Source organism: Acanthaster planci, linkage group LG06, assembly GCF_054643075.1.
Source record: "Acanthaster planci isolate LZ-2023a linkage group LG06, COTS_SCS, whole genome shotgun sequence".
In the NCBI taxonomy this organism is placed as follows: Eukaryota; Metazoa; Echinodermata; class Asteroidea; order Valvatida; family Acanthasteridae; genus Acanthaster; species Acanthaster planci.
In genome coordinates, this window is record NC_141782.1 from 20,309,590 (window position 1) to 20,336,000 (window position 26,411).

Below are 26,411 nucleotides of genomic sequence, written 5' to 3' on the forward strand. Positions count from 1 at the left end.
TCCTTCCGAGTCACGCGCTTAGTCAGTAGAACCAGAACGGATTGTGTATGTATGGTATACATGTGATGTGCCATGATGACCCATCAACCTTGACGTTGTAAAATTAGCATACAATGCCAACGGCTTAATTTTCAAATAAACCGTTTCGGTTTTCAAGACGTTGAGCTGAACGCCGATGGCAACCAGCGTTTACATTGAACTGTAAACCGTTACATGAAAACGCATGATTTAAATATCTGCCCCGAAGAGGCCTACCGAAGTGCTTTTTTAAGTCATGAAACGAAATTTGACAAGTCCCCAAGCGCCCCTGGTAACGCAGCTGGACGCCAACCCAGGGCAGGGGTTTTCCTGCGGTAAACAGGTATATGACGTAGTGCCAGCTGGAAGGATTCCCCTTTTTGATTGGTCAGAGTATTTAGACTCTGTCGCCGTGCAGTTCTATTGGTTTTCCGGTAATACTGTCACGCTGCCCGTGCATGATCACTGTTGTTTGTCATAAAACACCAAAGGAATGTACCATTAAAAATAGGTGTTAAACTTTTTCTTATATTTCGTTTGTATCACTTTTCAAAACAAAGAGATGACATTACGCGTAATTTAAAACATAAAAGATTTTGTTTTTAATAATTTTGGAGTCCCATGTTACGGTTTATTCATTTGTGTTTAGATAATAGTATTCAATTTTGTTATTTGAAAATACTTAACCCTCGATGACATATTAGTTTAGCCCAAATATTAAATCGAAAGCAGTTTTTTGCTCAATGTGCCTACGTGCTATGCAGCGAGAAGTGACGTGTAGTGCACTATCCCTGTGGATTGCCAATCCATTGTGAGGATTTCGCAAGAGTTAGGTGGATTCCTGAAATGAAGTCTGTTCTAAGGAATGCTGAAATTCGCCATTTCTAGCTGATCAAGCTTAGCTGCAAGTGCCAAAATGATTGTGCTCGTAAAGAAACCGGACCAGAGCATCTGCGAGATTGAAGTAACCCCCAAATCGTTGGGACAAGAATGCCTTGACCAGGTAAGCGATCGTTGTGCTTCCAATCAGCTGATTTGAAATTAAAGGTGTCAGTGTTAGCCATTGTTCGAACTCCCTTTTCACTACGATTAATACGATCTTTGTGTTTGTCCAGTTTCTGTTATCTTTCATACCTAGAAGTTCGTCTCTGTCATGTTTGTGGAGAATGGTAAAGACATTAAAGTAAAATCCTTCTCATCTTTTTGATTTCAAAAAGCTAATTTACAGATCCTGCACAGACAATGCAGATGGAATAATATATTGGCCAAAATCAGGATTTTAAATGAAACACGGGAAATTGCGTCAAAGTTAACTTTAGCATAAGAAGCACTAACGTGACTAATGTTAGTCTTAATCATGTTCTGACATGATACACCGACCATGCTGATGCGACAGTTCTAGAACATCAGCAATTGTCAGGCTAAGTTCTAAATTTGTTTGTCTTTGTAACAGGATAGATTGATTTAATGAATAAGTAGAATCCCATAACACCAATTGTAATGCCAGTCATACTTATCATGGTATTTGTCTGAAAATCAAATTTTGAAAATAATGTTAACACCAGCCACAAGTCCTTTGGCAAAATAGGCATATCTGGTCATTTTGTCGCTGGCAGTTGAAGGGAAGTGCCAAAAGGCATAGAATTAATGTTATTTCTTCAAATAATTTTTTTTTCTTGACCATTGTTCTGTTTTCTGAGGAGAAAATAAGTTAGGTGCTACAAATTTACATAGTAAAATATTGTGGTATATGTATTAAATGAATTGCTATATTTGCCAGAAGATTTATGTCCATGTGTAAAACATTTTGACATGTTTGAGACCACTGAAGACGATGCAGTACATTAGTACACAGTCCATTTGCATGATATGCAACATATTGGGTGCGCTGTGAAGTTTTGATTTCAAATGTTCCCCTCTATTAAACTTCATCCTCCTGACCTTTTGAACACTTGATGAGTGTTTGGGATACTCCTGTGATGCTGTTGCACTAAACCTGAACCATATATGAATATGCCTGCCGAAAGTGATGGCGCTGGTAATGAGGAACTATTGAAAATGATCCACGACTGTTCGGGTCAGTCTTACATGAAAAGTGGGGGTTTGTTTCCCTGTAAATTGGTCTCTATAAAAGCACGCCATTCGGACGCAGAAATTGTGAACTTTTCTGTTAAAAGTTATCCAGAACATAAATTGTTTCTCTGCATTTATTTGGTTTTTGTTCTCTTCATGAGATTAGCTGATTTTGTTGTAAATTACATTCCATGTAGGGCTTTGCCATCACAAAGTGCCTTGTTCTCTGTTTTTTTTTATTTTTTGGTTTTTTGCTTTGGTTTTTTCTTGTTTCCGAGTTGGACGGCTGTTTTTTGTTCATGCTATAACACATAAAAGAGGAATTACAGGTACGCCGTACACAATACACTCTGCTTGGTAATTTAATGAATTTAGACGTGTTTGTAAATTTAATATTGCTGGAATATGAAGTTTATAAGTCTTGCATTTGAGAAATGTATTTCGAATTGTTCATAAAAGTCTCTTGCTCCTTTCTGAACAGGTCTGTCAGAAACTAGGGACAATTGAAGGTGACTACTTTGGGTTGCAGTTTACAAGGAAGAACGTTAGTGATCCGATGTGGCTCAACCTCCGAAATCCCATCAACTCGCAGGTGACCGGATCATCACCTCTCAGACTACAACTTCGTGTCAAGTTCCACGTCCAGCCACATCTCATCTTGCAAGAAGTTACAAGGTACATGTAGAATCGTTTTGTCATTGAAATGCCTTAAAATCCACTGATGTTACCTTATCAGTTGCCACTGAAGTTAGCAATTCTCTGTGGGAAGACGGTAAGTTAACATGGACAGTTACCCCTGTTTTCATAAGTTGTACAGTGGATGGTAAACCAAATGCCATTAATTGATATGGATGAAAGTTTGTCAGATAACAGTCGAATCTGTTCATTGGCTTACATTGACATCTGGTATCCTCAGAGTCTGTAGTTGGTTCACTTATTAAAGGAAATTGGACTAGGACCAAGATGTGAGTTCCTGGATTTTTGCACTGCGGCTTCATTTATGCCAGTTGTGGTTTCTAGCTGTACATCATTTACTTCCATCTGCTTAATATTGCTTCAGAGTTGTCAGCTGCATAATACATTCTTTTCTCGCCATGTTTCTACCATAGTTGTAAACTTGTGTTATCTGCTGCTCATGCTAAAAAAATAATTTCATGGATGTGCTGGAAAAGGAGACAGTGCTTTGCTCACAAGTTACCTGCATTGCACAGCAAGATGAAATACACAGCTGTACAGTGATTGCTCAATACCATGACGTGTCCTTGAGAATGGCAGGGGATTTTGTTATGTTGGTCACCTGATTAAAGCGGGCTTGTCACAACACGAACCCGCAAACCCGCAGACCGCACATTGAATGGTGTTTGTTCACTGTGTTAACACTTGGGCCATTTGTAATTTGACAGGGGCTCAATTCAAAATTTCAACATTCATCTTTCTGAAGAGGAGAAAGAATCACTTGGAAGGAATTGAAACTTGAAAAGATGTATCATTTTGGAAGGAAGAGTCTTTCATTTTGGAAAGAAGAGTCTTGCATGTGCTGCTTTCGCAGTTCCATACTGAGGCATTGTTGTTAGTCATTGTACTGAAGACTGAAGATTGTACACATTTAACTGGTGTGAGTGCACATGAGGCATTCCTCTATGAAAAATTCAAATTTGCTCAACTTTGAATTTCTACTTTGAATAGACAGTTTTAACCGCAGTCAAGAGAATGCCAAGTTCAACTCAAACCACAAGCACAGTATTGGAATTTTTACGCGAGGTGCCCTTGCCTGTCAACTTTTGTACGTGTGTGTTTGTTTGCTCCTTTTACCTGCAGACATTAATAAATAAAATGAAACGAGGTGGCTTTGTCATTGAAAGCGGAAGTTGGGTATGGAGGTGTTTTCTAGGCAATTTTCCAAGAAGTTGCTATTTGTTGGCCAAGTGTGTTTACTGCGCATCTCTAGTTGCCTTACAAATAACGTTCCATTAAGAAAATACCCTGGAGCCCATCCTGTGATTTCAACTAGATAACAGTTCAGAGGCCTGCTCTCAAGGGGGTCCATAACCAGGAGGTGGATGCCAGGCTTGGCAAACACAGGTGTAGGGCTTGTCTGGTGATCTCTGCCTCGAACTGCATTAGATGTGCCTTAACATGGCAAATTGCTAGCTACTAATTGTGACATGGTACATATAACAAAACTACACGTATCTTGCCAGAATTGTCAGCAGGTGATGTCTCACCTCAATTCCAGATTAGTTTTCAGGGAACTTGATTATTCTTGTCCATGATTTTGTTGTATGTACTGCTAGCCTACATGTATAATTATCTTTGATGTGTACACATGTCGTGACAGTAGGGGACTTACATTTTTTTATTTCGAGTGGCTACAGTATTTGGTTTTTACAGTAAAGTTTATTGAAATCACTGTACCTAGTCCTTACACTTAAGTTTCCTACCCGGGAAAAAAAGTGACTTCAAAGTACTCCAAGTCAACAGATCACGAATTAGGGCTTGTTTACACCCTTGCTGTGTTTACACACTCCTGGCATTTCTTTCTGGAGATCTCAGAATCCCAGTCATATAAAACTTGGGGTGCAACAAACTTTACCTGCACAATATTGACACACTGCTGGTACTTAGCAGCATGAACTCACTGCATGCAGGGTGCGTGCCTGTGTGGCTTTCATTCAATGCTAAACAGTTCGGGGAAAGCATTGAGGAGCAGCCTTGGCGTTTTTGAATTGAATGGGGATCAGTTGAATGCCTTTTGACCAGTGGCCTGGTCAGTGTGTTACATGAATGTGTACAACATATAAACATGGCCAAACTGTTCAGTTAGTGAAGGACTCACATATTCATATGATGCAAGATATGGGGCGGAGAGAACCCCCCCGCCTTTGTGTTGGTCATTGTTTGATCAGAATCTCAGGAATTCTGTACAGACTTTTGGGGGATGTGTTGGGTAACAATAGTCTAGAGTGTGTATAGGGATTGGACGTGTGGGGGGGTACCCATCGGCCCCATATCATGCAGGATATCCCACATATTCTTACCTTAGACGTAATGTAACCTCACTTGATGCATTCACAGATGATCACAATTGTGCATTTTTCCTATGTGGATCTTCCATGTAATGCATGCTTTTCTAACTAAATAAACTGACCAATGAGGCCAAGCATTATTGGAATGAAATTGGATTTGGCCTGACGCAGATGTCAACTACTGGGCATTCATGACATGAAAATGGTAGTTTCAACCCTTTACTGTATGGTGTAACTTTGTTTTAAAAAGACCGACTGAAATTTGCCGGTAGAATTTCACATGAAAGTCTTTTAGTCTGGGAGAAGACCCTAAGCTGTTCCTGTGTTATGCACGGTGAGACACCTTGGGCTGAACCTTGTCATACGACCGGCCATTGTGTTGCCTGGTAATCAACATACAATGCAATTTGGGCGTTGCCAATACGTGTGAATGTGTTGGCTGTGATGGTTTGAATAGGGGCTGAAATGTACATGTACCAGTGTTTGTAACAAACGCATGTCAGCAAACAAGATGATAATTTTTCCTGTTCTTTCATCCTCTTGAATGGTGAAGTACATGTAATCTCAAAAAGCATTAAGAGTCCTGATAAATCAATGTGGTTTCAGTTAAATCTGAATTCAGACTAATATGTGAATTTTCCAATTAATATTAACTTTTATCATCAACTTCAAAATGGACCTGAATATTTAACAGCTCTTTTTTTGGCATCCTTTTATTTGGTCACTTGTTTTACCTACATGTATAGGCCTAATATCTGCATGGTTGGAAGAATAATTTCAGAATTGCTTGTGAATTGTCAGTTCATTAAAGTACTATGTGTGCATAGATTTGTAAGCCCATAAAAAGGTTGTTTTTGGAAAACCTTTTATGCAGTTGATACCCTTAAAGCATTTGTAAAAAATTAAACACACAATTAAAAAACACACAAAACAGTAGTTATCTGAGAAACAATATAAATGCAACTGCTACAGCCGAGTAAAATCTGAAACAGTAGAGGAAATGTTAATTTGTTTCTATTCAATCGAAGTTATCGTCATCATTAGTATCATTCATGTTTCTGTCATTGTTTCTTCCTACAGACGGCTATTTTTCCTGGATTTGAAGTTAGACCTTGTCAACAGCAAGCTAATTGCTTCAGTGAAGGAGACTGCTAGGCTGGCAGCTCTTCTGGCCCAGGCTGAGCAAGGCAACTACAGCCCCCACGCCCAGCACTATGCCAGCTTGCCCGATGCCTGCTGCAACGCTGACTTCATCACACAGGTCATGGCAGAACACATGAGGCTGAGGGGCATGAAGCCGGCCCAAGCCGAGTACCAGTTCCTGAAGGAGGTGGCCTCGCTGGACAGCTACGGTGTGGAGCTCTTCGAGGCGAAGGATGCCAGCGGTAGGGGTGTGCTGTTCGGCGTGGGCCCGCAGCACATCCACCTGTTCAGCACTGAACCAAAGATGGAGTGCCTAGAGAGGTGAGATTTGCCTATTTTTAAGTAGTCGTTTATAGAAATTCAGCAAACTGAAGCCTCTCATGAATTTCATTTCCTGTTTGTGTCAAAAGACACTATGCTACATTTACCCTCACCGACACTCATGCCTCCATTTAGATAAGCATAAAATCTGGAGAGCTGGTTGGTTTCTGTCTTGCAACTCATATCAAGCTTGCACCTAAAGAATAGTGCAAGAGTTTTTAAGGTTTACCTAGCATTCTTTTTTTTTCATGTTACCTTTTCTGGCCTGTACGAGGGGTGAGGCTAAACGTGGGGGCCTTCTTTATGCTTTCTGAATCAAGGGAAATGAACTAAGACCAAGATATTTGTCTGTCTTTAATTAAAAAAAGGGGGGCTCCTTTTTGGGAGAGTCATGGCCCCTGTTGGCCCTCCTTGAGGTGCTCTTGTGCTTGTAATGTATATTTCTCCAGCGTATAAATGAAGTAAAGCTTGTGTAATTTGTACTGTCTGTAATGTACCGGGGCCAATTTCATAGAGCTGCTTAAGCACAAAATCTGCTTAAGTGTGAAAAAACTTTGCTTCAAAAGACAAAAGTTACCAGTTTAAATTCTATGTTATTGTCATGCTAACCAAAAGACAGCTAAACGCCAGAACACCATTCCAAAACGATATCCATCGCTTGCAGTTTTGGTTAGTTACCTGATCTATCAAGCAAATTTTGTGCCCAGGCTTGTAGCAGTATGTATGCCCATTCACAGTGCGTTGACACTGCCAGACACAGCAGGGGTGTCATATGATGTGCATGTGACTGATTCTCTGCAGACTTTCATTTAGCATTTCAACATCATTTGTTGCTCAGCAGTAGTGGGTGAAAATGAGTCAGACTTGTAGTTGTGTGTGCTGTACTGAAGATAATCATCAGTAGGCCAACATGTATAAATGTTGACATCTGGTTCCTCTTTGAGAAGAAAGACTGTAGGCGAATAGGCGTGCTCGGTGTAGGATCCCTGACAGTGATTATGATGTTGTTCATTACGCTGTTTGTCAAAGTGTTATAGAGGACTGGATTGAAAAACCAGTGAAGCATAGGATTAGGCTCCGGCCTTTGTTGAGCCAGAAAGGCTTTTTTGTCAGCAAGGTTTACATGTACATGCAAATCAGTGCTTTAGGGGTCACCGTGTAAAGTGGAAATTCCTCTCTGAAAGGATCCAAAACTCTTTATTATTAAAGGGGAAATACGAAACATCAGTATGTCTTTTGCTTGTGTTGCTATTGTTGGAAAATGTGTCCAGTTTATTCTACGTGTACATGCATATTAAAGCACTCTTAACTTTTTCAAATTAATTTTTTTTTCTGTTGGTTGGCAATTTGCAGGATTGGTCTAGATCTGATCTTGAAGGAATCACTGAACGGCAAGTGTTTCAGTGTGACTTATCCTGAGGAAACTAATGGTGAGTTATCGCCCGTCACCATGTCAGTCAAGCTTCAGAGCAAAGAGGCTGCTGAGGCACTGTACCGAGCCATCACTGAAAAACATGAGTTTTTCGTCTGCGACACGGTCCAGAAGAGGATCCGGGCGGAGTGTGTGCGAGACTTCAAAGGCACCCTGGCCTCCATCTTCACTGAGAACACCGAGTACGGCAAGAAGTTTATGTTTGACGTGCAGCGTACGTGGAAGGAGGTCTATGACCAAACCAGAAGAACGTTGCACCGGGCAGGCACCGCAGGGGTGACCGGCAGGCCGTTCACAAACCTGGCAGAGCGGGAGGACGCAGCCTGCGCAATGACAGGTGTGGACGAGGAGTCGGAGGTCAAGTTGCTGAGGAACAAGGTGGAGATGTACAACAGTGGGCTGAGTTGCAAAGTCTGCATGGCCACCCGACTGGACACAGCGTTCTTACCCTGCGGGCATGTGCTATGCCAAGTTTGTGCTGAACAGGTGGAGGTGTGCCCACATTGTCGCGGGGAAATCCAGGAGAGACTCCGCATCTTCTTGCCAATCGATGACTGCCAAATCGAAGTGTAACCATCCACTTCCAAAGGTGACACGCCTACCCAACTGCATGCTTCTTTTTGTAGTCTCGGTCATTTTGCTAGATTCCGTTTCGAACACGGCATGGGACTTAAATTAGAACCTGCCGAGTACAGCTTTAGCTTAGGAGTGCAATATATTGTCTGTCTTCATTGATGAAAAATGTGTAAAAGGAATTCAGAATGTCACAGGGCCACGGTTTAAAGCTTTTCTGTTCCCTGTGCAAGCACCCATATTTTCTTTGCTAAAAAAAAGGACATATTGCTTGCTGGGTTAAAGATGAACTTAAAAAAAGTAGTATTTTGCAGATAAAACTGTAAGGCGTCTGATATGTGATCTGAAATCTACCAAGACAGTTTGTAAGACTTACTTCACAATATTGACTCTATTCAAGTGACAACATTTTTCGGCATACATGTGTTGTATTTTTTTTTAATCCTGCGTACGTTATTTTCTCGCAACACTACTGTGCACTGGCATGTCTTGAGAGGTAGAAAAGAAACAGGTCACAACACGTAAACATTCTCTACTGGATGAGATGTAGGCTGTGTTACACCACTCAGTGCTATGGTCACTCCAGAGTTTGTGCATTAACATGTCAGGCAAACTGCGACATGCTGAAGTGGTCAAGTTCTGTGGACGAACAGGAAAACAGGGCTTGAACGTAAAAACCCGCAGTAAATCCATCCTGGAGTCTCTGAAGTTGATAGACAGGTGCCAATTTGCATTTTTGTCGCTGGCATCCACCATCCAAGCACCACTGCACAGTAGATGGCTGGTTCATATCATCCCACCTTAATTGTGCCATTGTTTGAAATCATAGCACGTTTAGTTTGCGTACAAAGTGGAAACAGTATTAATAAGAGAATGTACTGAGGACTCTTAATTGCATAGAGTCCATCACTGTGTTTGCCCTTTCAAAATTGATGACACAGGGATATGTCCAAATTGCCAAAAACACTCCAGTTTCCTTTTTTTTGTAATCTGTACATGTCGTTTTGCGTGCAGACTTTTTGTAATGTTTGTAATTAGATATTTTCATATTTATTGACAGATGAAATCTGTTTTCGCATTGTTTTGAATAGTAAACTATTAACGGTGAGCATCTGTGTACAAAGGGCTTGTCTTTCTCATTGGTATGTTATCGTCCTAACATTTGAAGTCACTGAAGTTCTTTCTTTCCTTGAGTTTAGATCTTTTGTGTAGATTTTTGGGCCAGTTTTTAGAATTGTATGCTTTCGGTACGTGATATTTTGAAGTTGTTCGTGTGAATGTACATGGCTGTAGGTCGTTTGTAAAAATTGATCGTTCTGTCCCTTGGAGGCTAATTTATTCAAAGTAAAGGTCACATATACATATACACTTTCCCTGCCGTGTCATTTCCCCTTCCTACTTTGCCCCCCCCTGTCCCTGAGTTACTCATCAAAATCCCCAATAATAGTGTTTGAATTTCTTCTCTGTGGTCATCATGGATGTGCATTACGTGGTTACTTCAGTGGAGGGCCACACTTATCACTAATTGCTTCTTCTACTTCTGGAAGATATCATCAATTCCACAATCACTTAAATTTCATCACTTAAGTGTAACAATGCAATAAAAACTAGCAATGCAGTTAAAGCACTTTCTTAAAATTTTTAAAACCTGTTAGGTATTTTAAATTAAAAAAGGTTGAAACTGTCACATCAACATTGCATGTACTCTTTTGTTTTCTGTTTTCAGTAATTACGAACGTGTACCCAAAGGTGAGACAGTGTCAACGATGGTTAGATTTTTATTGCAGTTTAATGTGGAGCAAGATATGTAATTTCAAATTGCATCTTTGGCGACATGCACCACTGAAAAAAGTTACGGACCACTTTTTTCTTAACTTGTAATTTTTTTCCAAGCAATGAGTGGGTCTAGTTCTTTCATTTTTTGTTTGTCTACACGGTGTTCTCATCGGAATGGAAAATTGCAAAAAGGTTTCAAAACATCAAATGCACATTTTCAGCGGTAAAATATCTCATATAAAAAAGTATACACAAAATAAAAAGTGTTCCAAATCTTTTTTTTTGTGTGTAGTGTATCATTTATTGATGTCATAATGTTGTATTTTAATTTGTGTATAAACTGTAAACGTTGTTTTACCCAGAGTGAGGCAGATCCAATTTGTTGTTACACGTTAGAGGTACGTGTGTTCGGTATTTAACACCTAAGGTCCTGCAACTTGAAGAAACTTCTGTGCAAGTGGGGGGGAGATTCAGGACTTTGATTTATGCAACACACATTGATGACTTGTAGTTCCATGTAAGTTTTGCATAAATTGTTAATAATGGAATGGTTAATTTCTACATACATTCCTCCTTCCTTTCTTTGTCACTTTTATGCTCCTGTTAGTGGTAGTTCAGTTCAGTATGTTGTTCTTGAAAATGTAGATAATTTCTTCTGGAAGTGATGTACATGTACAATACATGTAGAATAATGATTTGGCAGATCTATCAAGCAGTATTATTCCCAGACCAAATTGCACCGAAAAGCGTTCAATTCATTCCAAGAATGAAATAAGATGTATTCGTCGAATGAAGTTTGTGTTGGAGAGGGGGAATGTCCCCTGTGCAGCAGTGCAGTCTAGCTCCCAAATTTCTTTCTTTAAATTTTAAAGAAAAATGTGTTGTTTAAGAATGGATTATTCGGATTAGTAGTTAAACTGACGAAAATGAGTCCCTAACTGCATCAAATGTTCATATCTAAAAAGAAAGTGCAAAATGTTGACATTGTGTTTGAAAATAATTTTTTGATGTATTCTGGGTGTTTGATGAAACATTAATGCACGCACATGCTTGCTTTCCTTTCACATTGTATACTGTTTATCATTCGTCGATTTTGCCTTCAGGCGAACTCCCAGCACTCATTAATTTGAAGGTCTACCACATAAGTACCTCCATTGAAATCATGAGCATGATTGGAACGCTAATTGATAACGAGTAGTTGATGGTACCCTGATCTCTGGACCTTGGTCTGGGCCATCAAACACAAGTGACTATTTTACACAACTTATATGCTGGCATATTGTTGTAGGTAGTCCCACGTGGGAACATCATTTTAGTTTTATTAGTGTCATTTTATCCAGTTTGATGTCATAATGCGATTGTCTTTTAGTTAACGTTATATTGTTGAACTTTGGAAACAGGAAGTGGAGGGTGACTCTCAACTCGTGATAAAGTATTTTGTAGCTTTGTCAGTAAAAACAATAAATAAAATCATCGTACTAAGTACAGTAAAAGAAGCCGTTGTGAGTATCAATTCGGTCTCATTTGTAATGGAATCGTCATATTATGGAAGGGAAGTAACTTTTGGATTGTGAGATCCCCCCCCCCTCCGCCATTTTGGTCACAAAATGCCCCTCAGATTTTGCGCGGTTTTACTTTTGGGAATGTAGCAGTGTGGCGCGTTCTGCTGTTTTTTCATTTACAAACTTTATCCTTTTTTCCGCTTGTTTTCAGAAAATGAATGTTAGGCCTATTGCGAATGAATACATGTACTTTATTATTCGGCCCAGGGGTTGAGGAAGGAAATTAAAATTGGATTAAGATAACAATAAACGAGTAATGAACGTCTACTTTCGAGGGAAGCCAGGTCATTTCATGACGACCCAGGGAAAATCGAGCTCTCAGTGAGTTCCCGACGCCAACAAATGTTGTCAAGGGTCCAGCTCAGGCTGTATATCTGCAGTGTGACATTGAATTAGATTAGGTCTTAACTCCATTTGAAATACAGGCAGACAATAGACCTAGACAAATAGACCTCGTTTCGGACACGGCCTTAGAGTGTCATCCTTAGAGCGACATCCCTTGTCATCTGATGATGTACGTAGTTTTTAGGCTCCGTATACGGCCCATGGCCTGACAGCTGTACGCCTTGCTGTCGGGAATGAAAAAAAATATATATATTGCATATCAGAAACCGGTTGCTTTTATCATTTCCTGCCTTATCAAGTTCGATAAGGTTGGGACCACGGCAGGAGATGAACCTTCCTTAAAAGCAGCAGACGTAATTACATGTCTGATAAATACATGGACCCACTTTTCCCAACAAAATTTGGGGAAATTTTTACCAGCAGTCTGGGGTGGATCCAGGAATTTTTACGAGGAGGGTCAGGCCGGCGGTTTTTTAATGTGTCATTTGTGTGGACTAGAAGTATCGTCCTATTTAAAACACTTACCTTGTACACATAAGAAATATCTGCAGGATGCTATCTTGTTTTTAAACTTGCTTTAATTATGCTTTATTATTTTTCCTAGGTTTTAAAAATCTTTTTTTCAGAGCCCGCATATCCGGAAACTGAAACCGATATGTGCGAAAAAGTTAACACGGTGACCCTTTAAAATTTTCTGAAAACTTATCTTCAAATGAGCCTGATCGCATGCTATCTGATTCTTTGGTTCCTCAGTCATATTTTCCTAATCTAAACAAAACAGCTTTGGTCAAGGCCCAAATCTGCCTGCCTCGCCCTTGGCTCGGGCTTTTGATATGTCCCCTCGGTTCGGTCACGGTCGGCCAAACTTGACCAGTGATTCGACCAACCCGTCTAAATGCAAATGACCAGCTCCCGACGACACTTGACTGAAAGGACCATTACAATGACAGGTAAAGTCTCTCTAATAATTTACGGTCATTAATTTACTAGACAGGAAAAAGAAAAGGCAGTTGATTTGGGGTGAGGGCGCTTTGGCCCGAACTATAGGCTATTTCATTTTTCATGTTCATCTTGCAGGTATGTCTCTGTGAGCTTAAACCACCCTTATCTTGCATATACTCCATGGTCAAGTATAATATGGCGGTAAGCTCGCCTTGAGTATTTTCATGTTGACAGTTTCGACACCTACTTGGAGTTTTCCAAGGAGAAAGAAACCAGATTGGCGGGATTTTTTTTACTTGTTTGGATTTTTTAAATGGCCCAGATGCGTTGCTTCGAAATTTTCAAAATCAGTACAGTGTACACCAGCCAGCAAACGCCGTACCAGCGTGAAAACTTAGAACCTCAATGGTTTTCTTGGGGTCAAAAGTCGTGGGTGGAAGCGGGGGTTGATATCTAAACCACGTCCTTGTTTTGAGTTTCTTTGTTCATTCGGAACACAACTTCCAGTCATTGGGCAGACAATCTTCATATTGTTCAAATAGTATAAGTTGAATGCATGGTTTATCTATTTTGTAGAGAGAGATATTAATGACTTTCCATTAAAACCATCTGTGCCTGAATAACCTATGTAAATGATAAAACTACATGTACTTTAGAAACGAGATACGCGTACACAACACAGTTGGTTTAAATATGTATCTCGTAAACCTTAATAAGTCGGTGGACTTGTTAATTAGTTTCCGAAGTGTTTGCTGTTGAATATAACCTTCAAATTGCATAACTCCCCCCCCCAAAAAAAATTGGTCGAGAAATTAAGTATATCACTTACAATACTTTGTAGGCGTTTCTTTTTGCATGCTCTTTCACGACCCATGGGAAAAACATGAGGGGAAGAAAGAATCCACAGTTAGTAAATTTCAGAATCAGAAAAGCTCCTGGCAAACTAGCAACTTGAGATGGGTCAAATTTCACCACAGACACAAACATATTTTTACTCTGATGAAGGGGGAAACACCAGTTCCAAATGATTGCATTTATTCTGATTAATTCTTAATCACTTTTACATACAGGTTGAAATTACTCTGGGAAAATTTTCATTCGACAGAATGAAGACTTTTTAATACCAGCACGTGAGAGCATGTAAGAACTCGGACATTCATTATGTTTACTCTAATTAGAAAGGGCAGATCTGTGGATTCCCACTCGAAAGCGGGGCTGTGTCCAGAAGTTGTGTCTGCAGCCAGCAATAACACACGTTAAAGGAAAGCCATTGGCTAAGCATGTGCATCACTCCTAGCCTTAGCTAGTCGAATTGGTCACAGCCTGGCAACTCTCAGCTAGAACTGAATCAAGCAAGTTAAAATGTTTTCTCTTAAAAAAATGCAATTTTTGAAAGCATTTTTCCCAGGACGTAAATAACCGTTTTAAAGAAAGCAACAAACTCTCATGACATTCAATGAACATTTAATGAAGTTTGAGGTATTTCCACGGAACTTTGTCGTTTGATGAAGAAGTTTGGAGACAATTCTGATCAAATACTGACAGAAATGAAATCTGAATCATTTCCATAAAGGTTAGACTTATCAAAGCCAAACAGAAACACTGGTATAGAAACAAGTGTGCTGGCTAGGAAAAGAAAAGTCTCGTAAACAACATGATGAGAATGCAACATGTTTCTGTCAGCAACAAGCCAGCATTACAGAGAGTCCACCACAGGGGACAAGTTCTGGAAATATTGTTATACCTCCTCATCAATCAACATCAGAATCATGTTACAGACTAGACGGTAGGCAAGGCCAGGGAGTTTAGAAAAATCTGAGAAACTAATGAATGTGCACAAGTTACCAAGTTGGTCGACACAGTGGCAGAAACAAACTATCAGAACATTCTCCAACACTTCTCGTAATGGGCACACTTTACTGTCATTTTTAATAGGTTCTTTATGCTAAAGACAGTTAATAAAGTCTAGCGGTCTGACTTCACTTGATAAAGGAAAGGCACAGCTTCCCTGTCTCTAATATCACTGACTACTGTGTGTGTGAATATCAAAATTACATTGAGTCAGTGTCAGAGGTCACCACGGCAGAAAGTCGATCAGGCTTACTGGTCTTTGACAAAAGATGAAGGCATGGCAGGGATCAATTCCTTCCGGGCAAACAAAAATTCCACCTGGAAACCTGGCAAATTATGCTTTCATTAGATGTTAAATGTCTCCATTCTAAACTACCAAAGTTCTGGCAGAGTCCCAAAGGCTTCTAAATGTGGGCCTCATTCAATTTCTAAAGGTACAGGCATCACGTTACCAATAAACCCCAGAGAAAAAATCTTACAAAATTCACCAAAAAAAGAGGACACAAGAACGCACATGATAATTTCTTCCTCAAAAATCTAGTTGATTTAGAAAGCACTACAGCTTCAGACTGCATACAAACCAATTTTATTTTCAATTTCAATTTAAACAATTCTAATAAAAAGTAAACTTTAGTCCTGTGATTGCCAGTAAATACGATCATGAATGCCTTCAAACAAAAGTCTGATTTTACCAAGGAGTTGGGAACATTTACTTAGTCAATCCTTATTTTCATTTATCCAGCATTAGGCTGTTATATCAACCACTTTTGCACCAGCTGCAAATTTATCAACCCTTGGGTAATGCCATGTTAGGCAACAAGGCAATTATCCATCGATTCCAAAGGGGGTAAGTGTGTTTGCTGGCATGTTTCCAGTCCAACCATCCCACAGGCACACACTGTAGGGAAGACACTAAACACACAAGGCTATGCAGTTCAATGATGTGGATTTACACCCTCCCCCCTCCATCACGCTGTCTCTGGCTGTAGTTTCCCTCCCTCTGGTGCATCTTTGGTCGCCTCTTTCTGCTTGTTCCAGTCCTTGAGCCCAACTGGCAACGAAGTGTCCTCCTCCATACTTCCAGTTCCTTCCACAAAGTCCTCATACGTTGACTTCTCGGCAAATGGCCTATTACCAAGAAGTTCCACCATGTCTTCCTTGTTTAAGATTTCTTTCTCCAAAAGTCGTAAGGCAACCTGTAGTCAGAGGTCACAACATAATATGATGTAAGACACTGGTAAATTAGATATGTGTGAGCGCGCTAACACTAGTAAGCTTAAACTGACCACTTCAATAATAGGCCTACTTCCTGCAAAAACAAACAATGTGCATAAATACTGAAAATACTGCCAGGGTTCATTAAGAATATTTTTGAAGAATTGTAATCTTGAGCAACCGTAGTCCATTTCAGTTCAAACAAAGCTGCTCTCCAAAGCAAGGTGCATGATTTCAACCCAGCATCTGTAAATGAAAGTGCTGTTGTGTTGTGTGAGTGTAGGGGGGTAGGTGTGGGATTGTGAGTTTGTTTCTGCATTCAATTGGGGACCCTGAACAATAGAGGACAATAAGGTCCCCGATTGACGGAGGGTCCCCGATTGACAACTGTGTACAAAACATATGGGTGGTCTTCTAAAAAAGTTAAAGTACGAACAAAAGAGGAACAATAGGGGGTCCCCAGTTGCAGGCAAATACACACTTGTGTGAGTGTGGGGGGAGACATCTCTACTACTGGACTGATTCATTAGGTACCCTGCCTGTTCTATGACCACATGGCGTCTCAACATAAAGCTTTCCTTTCCAATTGAGAGCTTACTCAGTGCATTACTTCATTTCAGGAAAATGAAGGATTCCGATGATCACGGTGGTAGGCTAGTTTCATTTCATCAATCATGGTTATCCCACAAAATGAGTCTTAACGCAAGTTTTACAAGTCAATTTACTTCATTTTTAAGTTTGGATCAGAAAGAGTGAAGTTAGCTCTCTGCTTTGTTGTACCACTCACTTTGGCACATTGATGTGGGTGGAAAAACGTTGATGGTGTCTTTTGATTTCCTTTGTTCAAGATTATTCGTGGAAAGGCCTTCACACTAACTCTGGTGACTTGGGAGTCATTTTCCAAACTGTGGTCACATATCGGTATACTCTACTACAGACCAGAATTACAAGAAGCCTGCCAACCTTTTCTACGTCATCCTTGTGCTTGGTCAACAGGTCCATGGTGAGATCGTAGGCCGTCTGGATAAGCTTACGAACCTCCTCATCAATCATCTTAGCCGTAGCCTCACTGTAAGGCTTCTCCAAGACCATCTCACCTTGCTGGGGTAGGTCGAAGGACACGTTGCCGATGACGTCGCTCATGCCGTGCTGGACAATCTGTGTGAAAGTGGGTGGTTCCACATGAGATAAACGACATTTGATACTTATGTTGCTGCGGCTATTTCCCATGGAAGTGTGCATGACTCACAGCCGCAGTCTCCTGACACTGCGCGGTAAGCCAACGACTCATCTTCTGTACTTGAACTGACTCACCTGAGCGTAGGCAACCTGCGTGACCTTCTTGAGGTCATCCTGTGCTCCTGTCGTGATCTTGCCGAAGAAGATCTGTTCAGAAACACGTCCTCCGAGCGTCATGCACATCCTGTCTAGCAGCTGCTCTTTGGTGTAGAGGAATTGTTCCCTGGGCAGGTACTGGGCATAACCCAGGCCTTTACCCCTCGGAATGATGGACACCTGGATGCATTAACGACAGGGGAACACCTCAAACATCATAATTGGATTGTTCCATTGGAAATGCTGGCCGGTTTCATAAAAGCAGCATCTAATACTTTTGTCAAGTGCTAGGTCCTGCTTTCTGCTGGTTGTAAATCCATTGGTACATGCAGTCTACTGCCTGGACTGTTCTGAAGATGTGTTCCAAGCTAGCCTGTGCGCGATGCCCCTGTACTCTGTGACATGTCCACTAACAGAGGGCGTTCACATACACAGAATCCTGATTGCAAACAGTCCAGTCTATTTGGTCAACTTCCCAAAAAATCTTTACCCCCGTACCCTCACTGGAACTCACCTTGAGTAATGGATCAGCATATTGTAAGAACCACCCTGCAATGGCATGACCCGCCTCGTGGTAGGCCACTGTCTTCTTCTCTTCTGGTTGCAGCACCTGGGTTTTCTTCTCTAGACCTAGGCAAGTATAGAGGAAATGTTTTATGATGTAAAGAGAGTTTTTGAAGCAGTCATGGTTGACAGTGTATTTTGCAAGTGGAACAAAGTTATCAATTGAATTCATTCTTTTTTTCCTGCATGTGGTGAAGATAAAAGGAAGTTTAAAATGAATCCTTGCAAAAATTACTGCCTTAGATTTTCAAGCTTTCCCCTTAAAAAGGGGATAGTACTCATGAGAGTAGAGGGAGGGAAATAACTGAGGCATCTTTTTATTTTTAAAGAAACAAGTTTGAATTTCAAAAAATTAGTTGAGAATGTTTTGGTAAATATTGAGTTTGAATTGAAGTATAAGTAATGCTAGTATAAGTCTAGGCAGAAGGAATTTCAACCTGCAATGACTCGTTCAATGGCTTGCTCAAAGTGGGAGGAACCGATTTCCTTGCAACCGTGTCTGGCGGCAATCAGGGCAGCCTCGTTGCAGACGTTGGCAATATCGGCTCCTGAAAATGGGAAACCAAAAAGCTGAAATGGATAAAACAGACGCCATCCCCAGAAACTCAACAAATAAGCTAAAAACACAACACCAGGTCTTCATCAGATACAAGAATGTAGAGTTTTTGCTCTTGTGGACATGGGCAGGGGTTTTGGAATTAGAAGGAAAAAATTAGAAGAAGATTAGGGAGTGAGGATAGCAAGTACTGAAACAAACAAACAAACAAACAAACAAACAAACAAACAAACACCCCAACAAACAAACAAACAAACAAACAAATAAACAAACTTTAATAGCAACAGGTGTTCTAGAAATCGACTTAACAGTTAATCTATTGCAATGGCAACTCTGCACTGACCTGTGAAACCAGGAGTGAGTGCAGCCATTTTCTTGGACATGGCTTCTTGATCCACTGCTGTCTTGAGGGGCTTCAAGTGGACCTTGAAGATGGAGGCTCTGTAAAAAGCAAGTGGAAAAACCTTTGCCTGCGTATTTGACAACATCGCTTCTCTAGCCAGTACTTATTCTCAGTATAAACAAAGTCATTTTTTCAACTGGAGACTCCTCCTTTGCGATGCATTCCTTTGTGGTGTGGCCTACCTTCCTTTGATGTCTGGGGCACCGATGTAGATCTGCCTGTCAAAGCGCCCGGGTCTGAGCAGGGCAGGGTCCAAGATATCTGGACGGTTGGTGCCGGCTAGGACCACCACATTGGTCGTTGTATTGAATCCTTCAGAGTAAATCGGAGAAAAAAAAAATGCCAAGTTGTGACTTGAGTAGGACTGATATTGAGCTTCCTGTGAAAACTTTAAACTCAATTTTACTTGAGTGAGTGCTGTGGCTGGCACTGACTACTCAACTAACTCACTCTCAGCATCCGTTAACTTCAAAAATGAGTAAAAAGTCATAAATACATTTTCAAGTACTGAGCTTACAAATTTATCACGTAATAAGTGATAAGAACTACATGGTGAGCTCTTTCAACAAGAAATGGTTGAATGATATTTGAGTAAAAACCCACAGAAAATGGCAGTGATTAAATATCCCGTCAACTTGTAAGCTTCAGTGGGATTGGAACCCAGGTCACAGATTGTCAGGCACGTGCGCCCCAAGCCACTCGGCATGACCCAGTAACACTCCAGCCCCTCGAATGAGGAGCCACCACCCCAAAAATCTCTCCTTTTCTTATGCCCACTCACCGTCCATCTCAACCAGGAGCTGGTTCAGCGTGTTCTCCTGCTCGCTCTGTCCACCAAAGTTGCTCTTTCCTCGCTTCCTGCCGACCGCATCAATCTCGTCAATGAAGAGGATGCAAGGCGCATTCTTCCTGGCCATAGAAAACATGTCTCGAACCTACATATAGGAGACAGACCAGAAACTAGTGGACTCATCACGATGTGGCTAGCATCAAATCTGACACTAGGAAAGTTATCTTACGCCCATGAGAAGAATTTTTTTTTTATCTGAAAAATGAAATCAGAAGCCAGAATCAATGAAGAACTAACTGTTTGCATGTTCCTAAATTGGTAAGTCAAAGGTGCTTTGGTCGACTATCAAACAAGTGAAAAATAGCATATGGGTGCTTGATACTGATTGCTTAATAAGAAAATTTGTTTGGAAAATTATGACAATACTCTTTTAACCAGTAAAATATGAATTAGTGAAATGTTAAATTCACTTCCTTTGGTATAAAACAGAGACATTTTTAAATATATTTTTCCTGGATTATAAGAATCCTTTTTTGGTCCTACTAGCTCAGAAATACAAAACGCTTTCTTACCCTGGATGGACCGACGCCCACAAACATCTCCAAGAATTCTGAGCCACTGACAGTGATGAAGGGTACGTTGGCCTCTCCGGCTGTGGCTTTGGCCAATAAGGTCTTGCCTGTCCCTGGTGGTCCGTTCAGAATGGCTCCCTGCAGCATGACAAACATTGTAAGAATAACAATGGACAACTATTCTGAAACACTTAACTAAGCTCAGAAGGTCAATTAAAACTTCAAAAGTAATTCAGTGTCATTTAGAGTTGAACACGACCAAATTTTTCGATACTTCAAAAATTCTAATTAGCTTTAAGAGATTGAATAACTATATTCTCAGTTGAAACTGGAAAATATCTGTGCATGAGAGGGGCTCAGTACGTTCAATCTGTCTGAACGGTAAATGTTTATGTTCTGCACTGTGCACAAAACGTCGGGGGGAAAAACGGCTCTGGAAGGTCTATAACGGTTGAGTACCTTAGGAATCTTAGCTCCCAAGTCAATGTACTGCTGTGGGTTCTTCAGGAAGTTGACAAACTCCATAATTTCTAGTTTGGCCTCCTCACATCCGGCAACATCCCTGCCAAAATAGAATATCACCATTATCCATTCAATCTATTTAAAAAACAACATGATTATTTCTCCAGGGCAAATCTCAGTATGATTATACCATGTGAACCACTTCATGCCGGGGTGTTTTTCAATGTTGATGATGCTGGGCCGGTATGACTATCATTTTTTCCGTTTTCAAAATCCTTCAAAATTCATCATTTCATTTAACGATCGTTTATAGCCGCACCAAGTAATCTTTAAGCAGTACTCAAAGTTGACAGGTGACCTTCATTGATGCCCGAGTATTTCAGCCAGGCCAGCAGCCTTGTAAACAGAGCCATACGTCTCTGATCCCCGAGTCCCCGGCAGGAAGTGGTTATTCCATGTACTACAGAAATCAAACACTGAAACCCCAAAAAGTTCCAAACCAGCACGAGTGTAACTAAACAGTGATACTGAGCCTACTGTGGATGTAGCTAAGGCCAGTCACGATGTACAAGTTCCAAGATGAACACTGACAAAGAAAAGCTTTTGTCACAGTTCACTTCAAAGAGTTGTGACTTTGCTGAAAGGCCAGTTCACGGTTGGCAGCAAGACAAAAGCGTAACTGTGACACCGGATCAAATATCTGTCCCACATTTTTTCTCAAAAGCTGAGCACATATAAACTCAAGTGAATTTTGCTGCAAATGTTTTGTGACCTCAAATTTGCTCTGCTTTCACATACGCCTGGCATATAAATGAGCCCTTAAGGGTGGATAATTTGTGACAGGCATGCAGGGACTTGTGAAACTTTGTCCTGGACTCCACTTCAGCTCCAGCACCTACTTGAAGCGTACTCCGACGTCTTCCTTGATAATCCTGGCCGTGGTCTCCCCGAAGCCGAAGATGCCTCCGCGCTTGCCTGCCCGGCCGCCCGTGGCAGGGTTGTTGCGAAACAAGTAGAAGAAGAAGCCTATCATAAGGGCAGTGGGGATCAGGCTCAATAGGAAACTCCTGTGGGGGGGTCAAGGGTCAGAGAGATGGGAAAAAGTCAAATGAGAGGTCACACACAAAATAGTTGTTGAAAACTTGGGATGCTTTTCACTTCTGCAATTGTTACCAGTGTCAACCAATCAGGGATGCGAGTTGGAACTCAGGAAAGCGTGGAAATTCGAAACTGCAAAAGATGTTGAACGTTTCTCAACATGACCAAAAAAAACTAACATAGACAGGATATCTTGACAATCCAAATCAGCTGAGGAAAGGTTGGGTGCTTGACTGATGTCTTCCAGCTGAAGATGCCCCCCAAACAGTTTGCAAACAGTGGCAATACTTTGATTTGCCAGTGGACTGCAGCTCAGAATTTACCGATGGGATTTGACAGAAGTTTCTTCCCTCACTCTGCATCAGACATCCAACACACACAGCGACTCTTACCCATCACTTTCGGAACTGTAGACCACGGACAGATAGTTGTTGGGCTCAATTCCCAGGTCCAATTGAGCGTTCTCCAGGTTTCGCTCAAATGCATCCACGCTGCCGATGTTGAACCACACATACCTCTGCAGAAAAACACAACCCCCCCCAACAAAAGACTGGTTAAACATGCTTGATGAACCTGTGATGTTATGTGGTCTTTCGAACATTCAGGGGAAAAAACACATTCCTGGTAAAGACCTCAGGTAAACGGACAGACATGGATACAAACCCCCTTAGAATGGCCCGGTCTTAGCCACACCCTGACATACTTCTTGTTGACTACCTCCAATTTCTCCACCTGTTCCAAAAGAGAAACGAAAATGAAACAATCTCAGTGGGTTGATTAGAGCAAGATCATTCTGCTTCTCATGGTGAAAATTTTCGGAAGGGTTTTTCAAACCAAATACAAAGTGACACTGAGCTCCTTCAAAGACTGCCTTACTTTTTTCCCCAAAATCTTTACACCAAACAGGATGAAATATAGCGTAAAAGTAACAGATTTCACAGTATTTCACAGTATTTTGAAGAGTTTCACATATCTTATTGCAACTACAGTGAAATTGACTAAACTTTAGGGGCTCTTCTGGAGCTTCTAAATTGTATCTAATTCTACTTTGATTTCTGGAAGCCTTGTCAAGATCCACTAGTCATGACCTTGAATGAGGACTGCTTGACTTTCAGACATCAAGGTTGAACTAAACTGAATGGTATGAGTCACATTGTGCAGATAGGAACAGTATAAACGTTTAGCAGTTAAACTGTACCTGTCTAGCCATCAGATAGTCTTGGCAGAAGTCCTTCCAGGTTATTTCTGGTGCCGAACCCCCTGAGAGAAGCCAGGCCACGGCCGCCGCCCCTGTTACAGTGACCGCTATACTGAACAGCAGCTGGTTCCTGTTGTTGGGGTCTATCGGCGGGTTGGTGCCGCGCGGCAGTCCACCCCCCGGCTTGGACCCACCACTACCCATCAGACCCTTCCAGAAGTCGTTGGGTTTGTTGCCACTGCTGTCCGCTCCCCGGTTGCTCTCGCTGCTCCTGCCAGGTGTAGGTTCCCCTGGTCCTACGGGAATGGGTGAAATAAGGGTTAAAATCTTGAGCTAAGGAGAACTGATGACGACTTAATTTTGACCCAACATCCTACTTCAGCACTAATAGCTGTCATTCCCAGAATCTATGAATAAAATCCTACAATTTTTTCCTTTTTTCCCACACTTTTTTTTTACAGAATTAGTTTTGAATATGACAACACTATCCAGGATTTTAGATTTGATTCAATTCCTGACATTAAATAATACTTTTAATTCACAACTCTGAGAAACATCAAAGTATCTAGAAGGTTCAGAAAAAGGTCACACAGATTCCTTTGTACATAAGAGTCCTTTGCACCTTGTGATGGCATCAATATGTCTTAGAGGTCATTGAAAAACCAACTGAGGATGGGAGAAAACTTGTGCTCTAAAGAGTTCTTCAAAACTCAGGATTCACTCTTTTGCTGTACATAAGCACTAGCTACAAGTATACCCACCCTTATCTTTGGCAGACACTGTGTTCTTGGGCCTTGGTGGCTCTGCACCTTTCTTGTGTCCAGGGAAGAACTTCTCAAAGCCCTTTGGGGGTTCCTTACTGAAGACAAGCCAATTCCTAAAGGCATTGCTAACCCGTTGAGTGCTGCTGAATAGTCGAGTGCATCTTTGTAATAAGGCAATCTAGGGGGAAGGAGAAAGAGGTGTTGTAAAATCGATATTAACCCTCAGGCCTCGACCAGAAGCTTTTTTCACCTACTTGTAGCCTGCCACTTGCCAGGAATGTTGACCTATTTTGTTTACTTGCCTGCAGAAATTTTCACTGACCAACTGGACATCTTCTTGCATTTAAACTTAAACGGGAGGAGACCACGATGTTCTAATTCTGAATAATATCAATGTGTAAGCCCTCATGACTTTGCCAACAAAACATGACAAAATTACCAAAACTTTTATATTAAAAAACTAACTTTCTTTCAAAGATGATAGAGACAAAAGTTGTTTAGCACGGTTACCAGGCTCTTCTCCTCAGTCTGCTGTCAACAATAGCACGGCTGGCCAAATCCACACTCAAAACTTCCACAGTCAGTGAGAATGGCATGTTGCAACTTTATAAAAATAATTTCTACAATTTTCTTACTCACATTCTGGCCTGAATTCTTAGTGGACGGGCTGACAAGACGAAAGCTGAGTCCTCTAACTCCTAGGTGGAGCGATCCACAACATCTTAAAGCCATGGTAATTAAAAAACACTTAATTTATCTCAAAAATTGAAGATCTTCACAATGAGCACAAACTTTGGCACGGGATAACAAGCCTGTGCATTTTGGTGTTAATCCACTTCACCGCCGCACCGGTTATTTCAACCAAGTTTTTTTTTTCACTTAATACTGCCCATTCTCGATCTGTAATGCGGCAGAATTTGACGACAGGCTACCGTGAAATGTCTGCCTGTAAAATATGATATGTTTATTGAAGTCAAGAACTGATGCAATGCATATGACATGTACTATGATGACTTAACGAATTTGTTGGATAACATTGCAAAGAGAAAAAGAACGAGTTAAATAACTGTAATGATCGTGCACGGTACCCAGACTCATTCTAAGCTCAAAGACAAAGCAAACAAATAGCTTCGCAGGTATCAGACGAATTGTAATTAATTTCTACCACTTGAGGGCGCTGGTCATATATACACACATGCAAACAAAATAATCTGCAATGCAAGGTGCCGAGGCAAAACAACACCGTAACATGCATAACAGCATACTAGCCTAGGTCCCTTTGAAGTCAATAATTTAAAATGCTCTATGGAAGCCTGCCTTTCATGTTTAATTTTGAAACAAGTGAGGGCATCTTGAAACTTTTGTCTCCTCACCGAATCCAATCCCTCGGGACCGACAGGTCTCCCAAATCATGCTTTAACTTACAGTAAGTAACATTAATTTTTTATACCGCGCATTTTCCATTAAAATATGATCAAATGCAATAAAATACTGCCCATACGTCTAAGATTTACATCAAAATTACAGACATGTAAAACCATACAAAATTATTCAATTGAAAAGAAAACAAAGTATGTATGGGTGCTTGTGTAACTGGGTCACGAAGTACTAATTCCCAAAATCATTTCCGCATTTAACACAAAATACATTCATCAAAATAGCTAACACCAAAGTTGCGAAACTGAGAAGTGTGTCGAAGAAAAACAGGAACCCGAAGCCGGGCCGCGGGGAACGCCATCCGTCTTGAAGGTGACAGATGGGTCAAGTGCGGAGTGATAAATCACAGACGACCAAAAGCTTTGTGAAATAGGTAGGTCTTAAGTCTGCTTTTAAAACCATGTGAGTGTGACTTGACTTCACAGTGGCAATGAATTTCAGAGTATAGGACAGCAACTGACTGAGACTACAAATCTTGTTCTGACGAGAAGTAATTTTAGGAACCTGTAAGTACAACATATTTCTTGATCTTAATAAATATTTTCCGGGTTGCTGGAATTTGAAAAGATTAGATGAATATGTAGGATATAACTTATTTACTGATTTATATACTAGCAAAAGAATTTTAAATTCGATTCGATATTTGACTGGCAACTTGAAGTATAAATCACACAATGCCCCACCTGATCCCTTTCTACGTCGAAATTGAGTTTTTAGGACTGTGTGGTTCGGAGAATAAACTCCACTTTCACGTGTAATAATGTACATGTAGCACAACTGGTGGGATGTTTGGCCAGTTTGAAAGCTTGGGCACGGTGAGCCGGGGGGTATGTTTTTATGATTCCTCCATGGGCCGCCTGCCGGTAGACAATTGATGCACGAAATGGGACGAAAGAAATCAGGGCTGGTAGTTTGTAGCATCGCTACCTGCTACAAACCCCACGCATGCGCGTTC

General features: G+C 40.9%; 2 protein-coding genes across 2 annotated transcripts; one reads left to right on the plus strand and one right to left on the minus strand.

Moving 5' to 3' along the window:
- The first annotated feature begins 763 nt into the window (after positions 1-763).
- Positions 764-11,858, plus strand: mylip (myosin regulatory light chain interacting protein). Its single transcript, XM_022238786.2, has 4 exons — positions 764-1,021; positions 2,573-2,766; positions 6,198-6,581; positions 7,935-11,858. The coding sequence occupies exons 1-4, from the start codon at positions 935-937 to the stop codon at positions 8,584-8,586; spliced, it is 1,317 nt and encodes a 438-aa protein (XP_022094478.1). The 5' UTR covers positions 764-934; the 3' UTR covers positions 8,587-11,858.
- A 2,371-nt stretch (positions 11,859-14,229) lies between these two features.
- afg3l2 (AFG3 like matrix AAA peptidase subunit 2) lies at positions 14,230-25,078 on the minus strand. The gene is made up of 16 exons (XM_022238785.2): positions 24,659-25,078; positions 24,017-24,197; positions 23,256-23,551; positions 22,721-22,789; positions 22,450-22,574; positions 21,859-22,026; positions 20,957-21,059; positions 20,498-20,635; positions 19,917-20,070; positions 19,318-19,447; positions 19,076-19,173; positions 18,614-18,724; positions 18,127-18,242; positions 17,592-17,792; positions 17,241-17,435; positions 14,230-16,258 (listed from the first exon to the last, which is right to left on the minus strand). The coding sequence occupies exons 1-16, from the start codon at positions 24,749-24,751 to the stop codon at positions 16,031-16,033; spliced, it is 2,406 nt and encodes an 801-aa protein (XP_022094477.2). The 5' UTR covers positions 24,752-25,078; the 3' UTR covers positions 14,230-16,030.
- Positions 25,079-26,411: the final 1,333 nt, after the last annotated feature.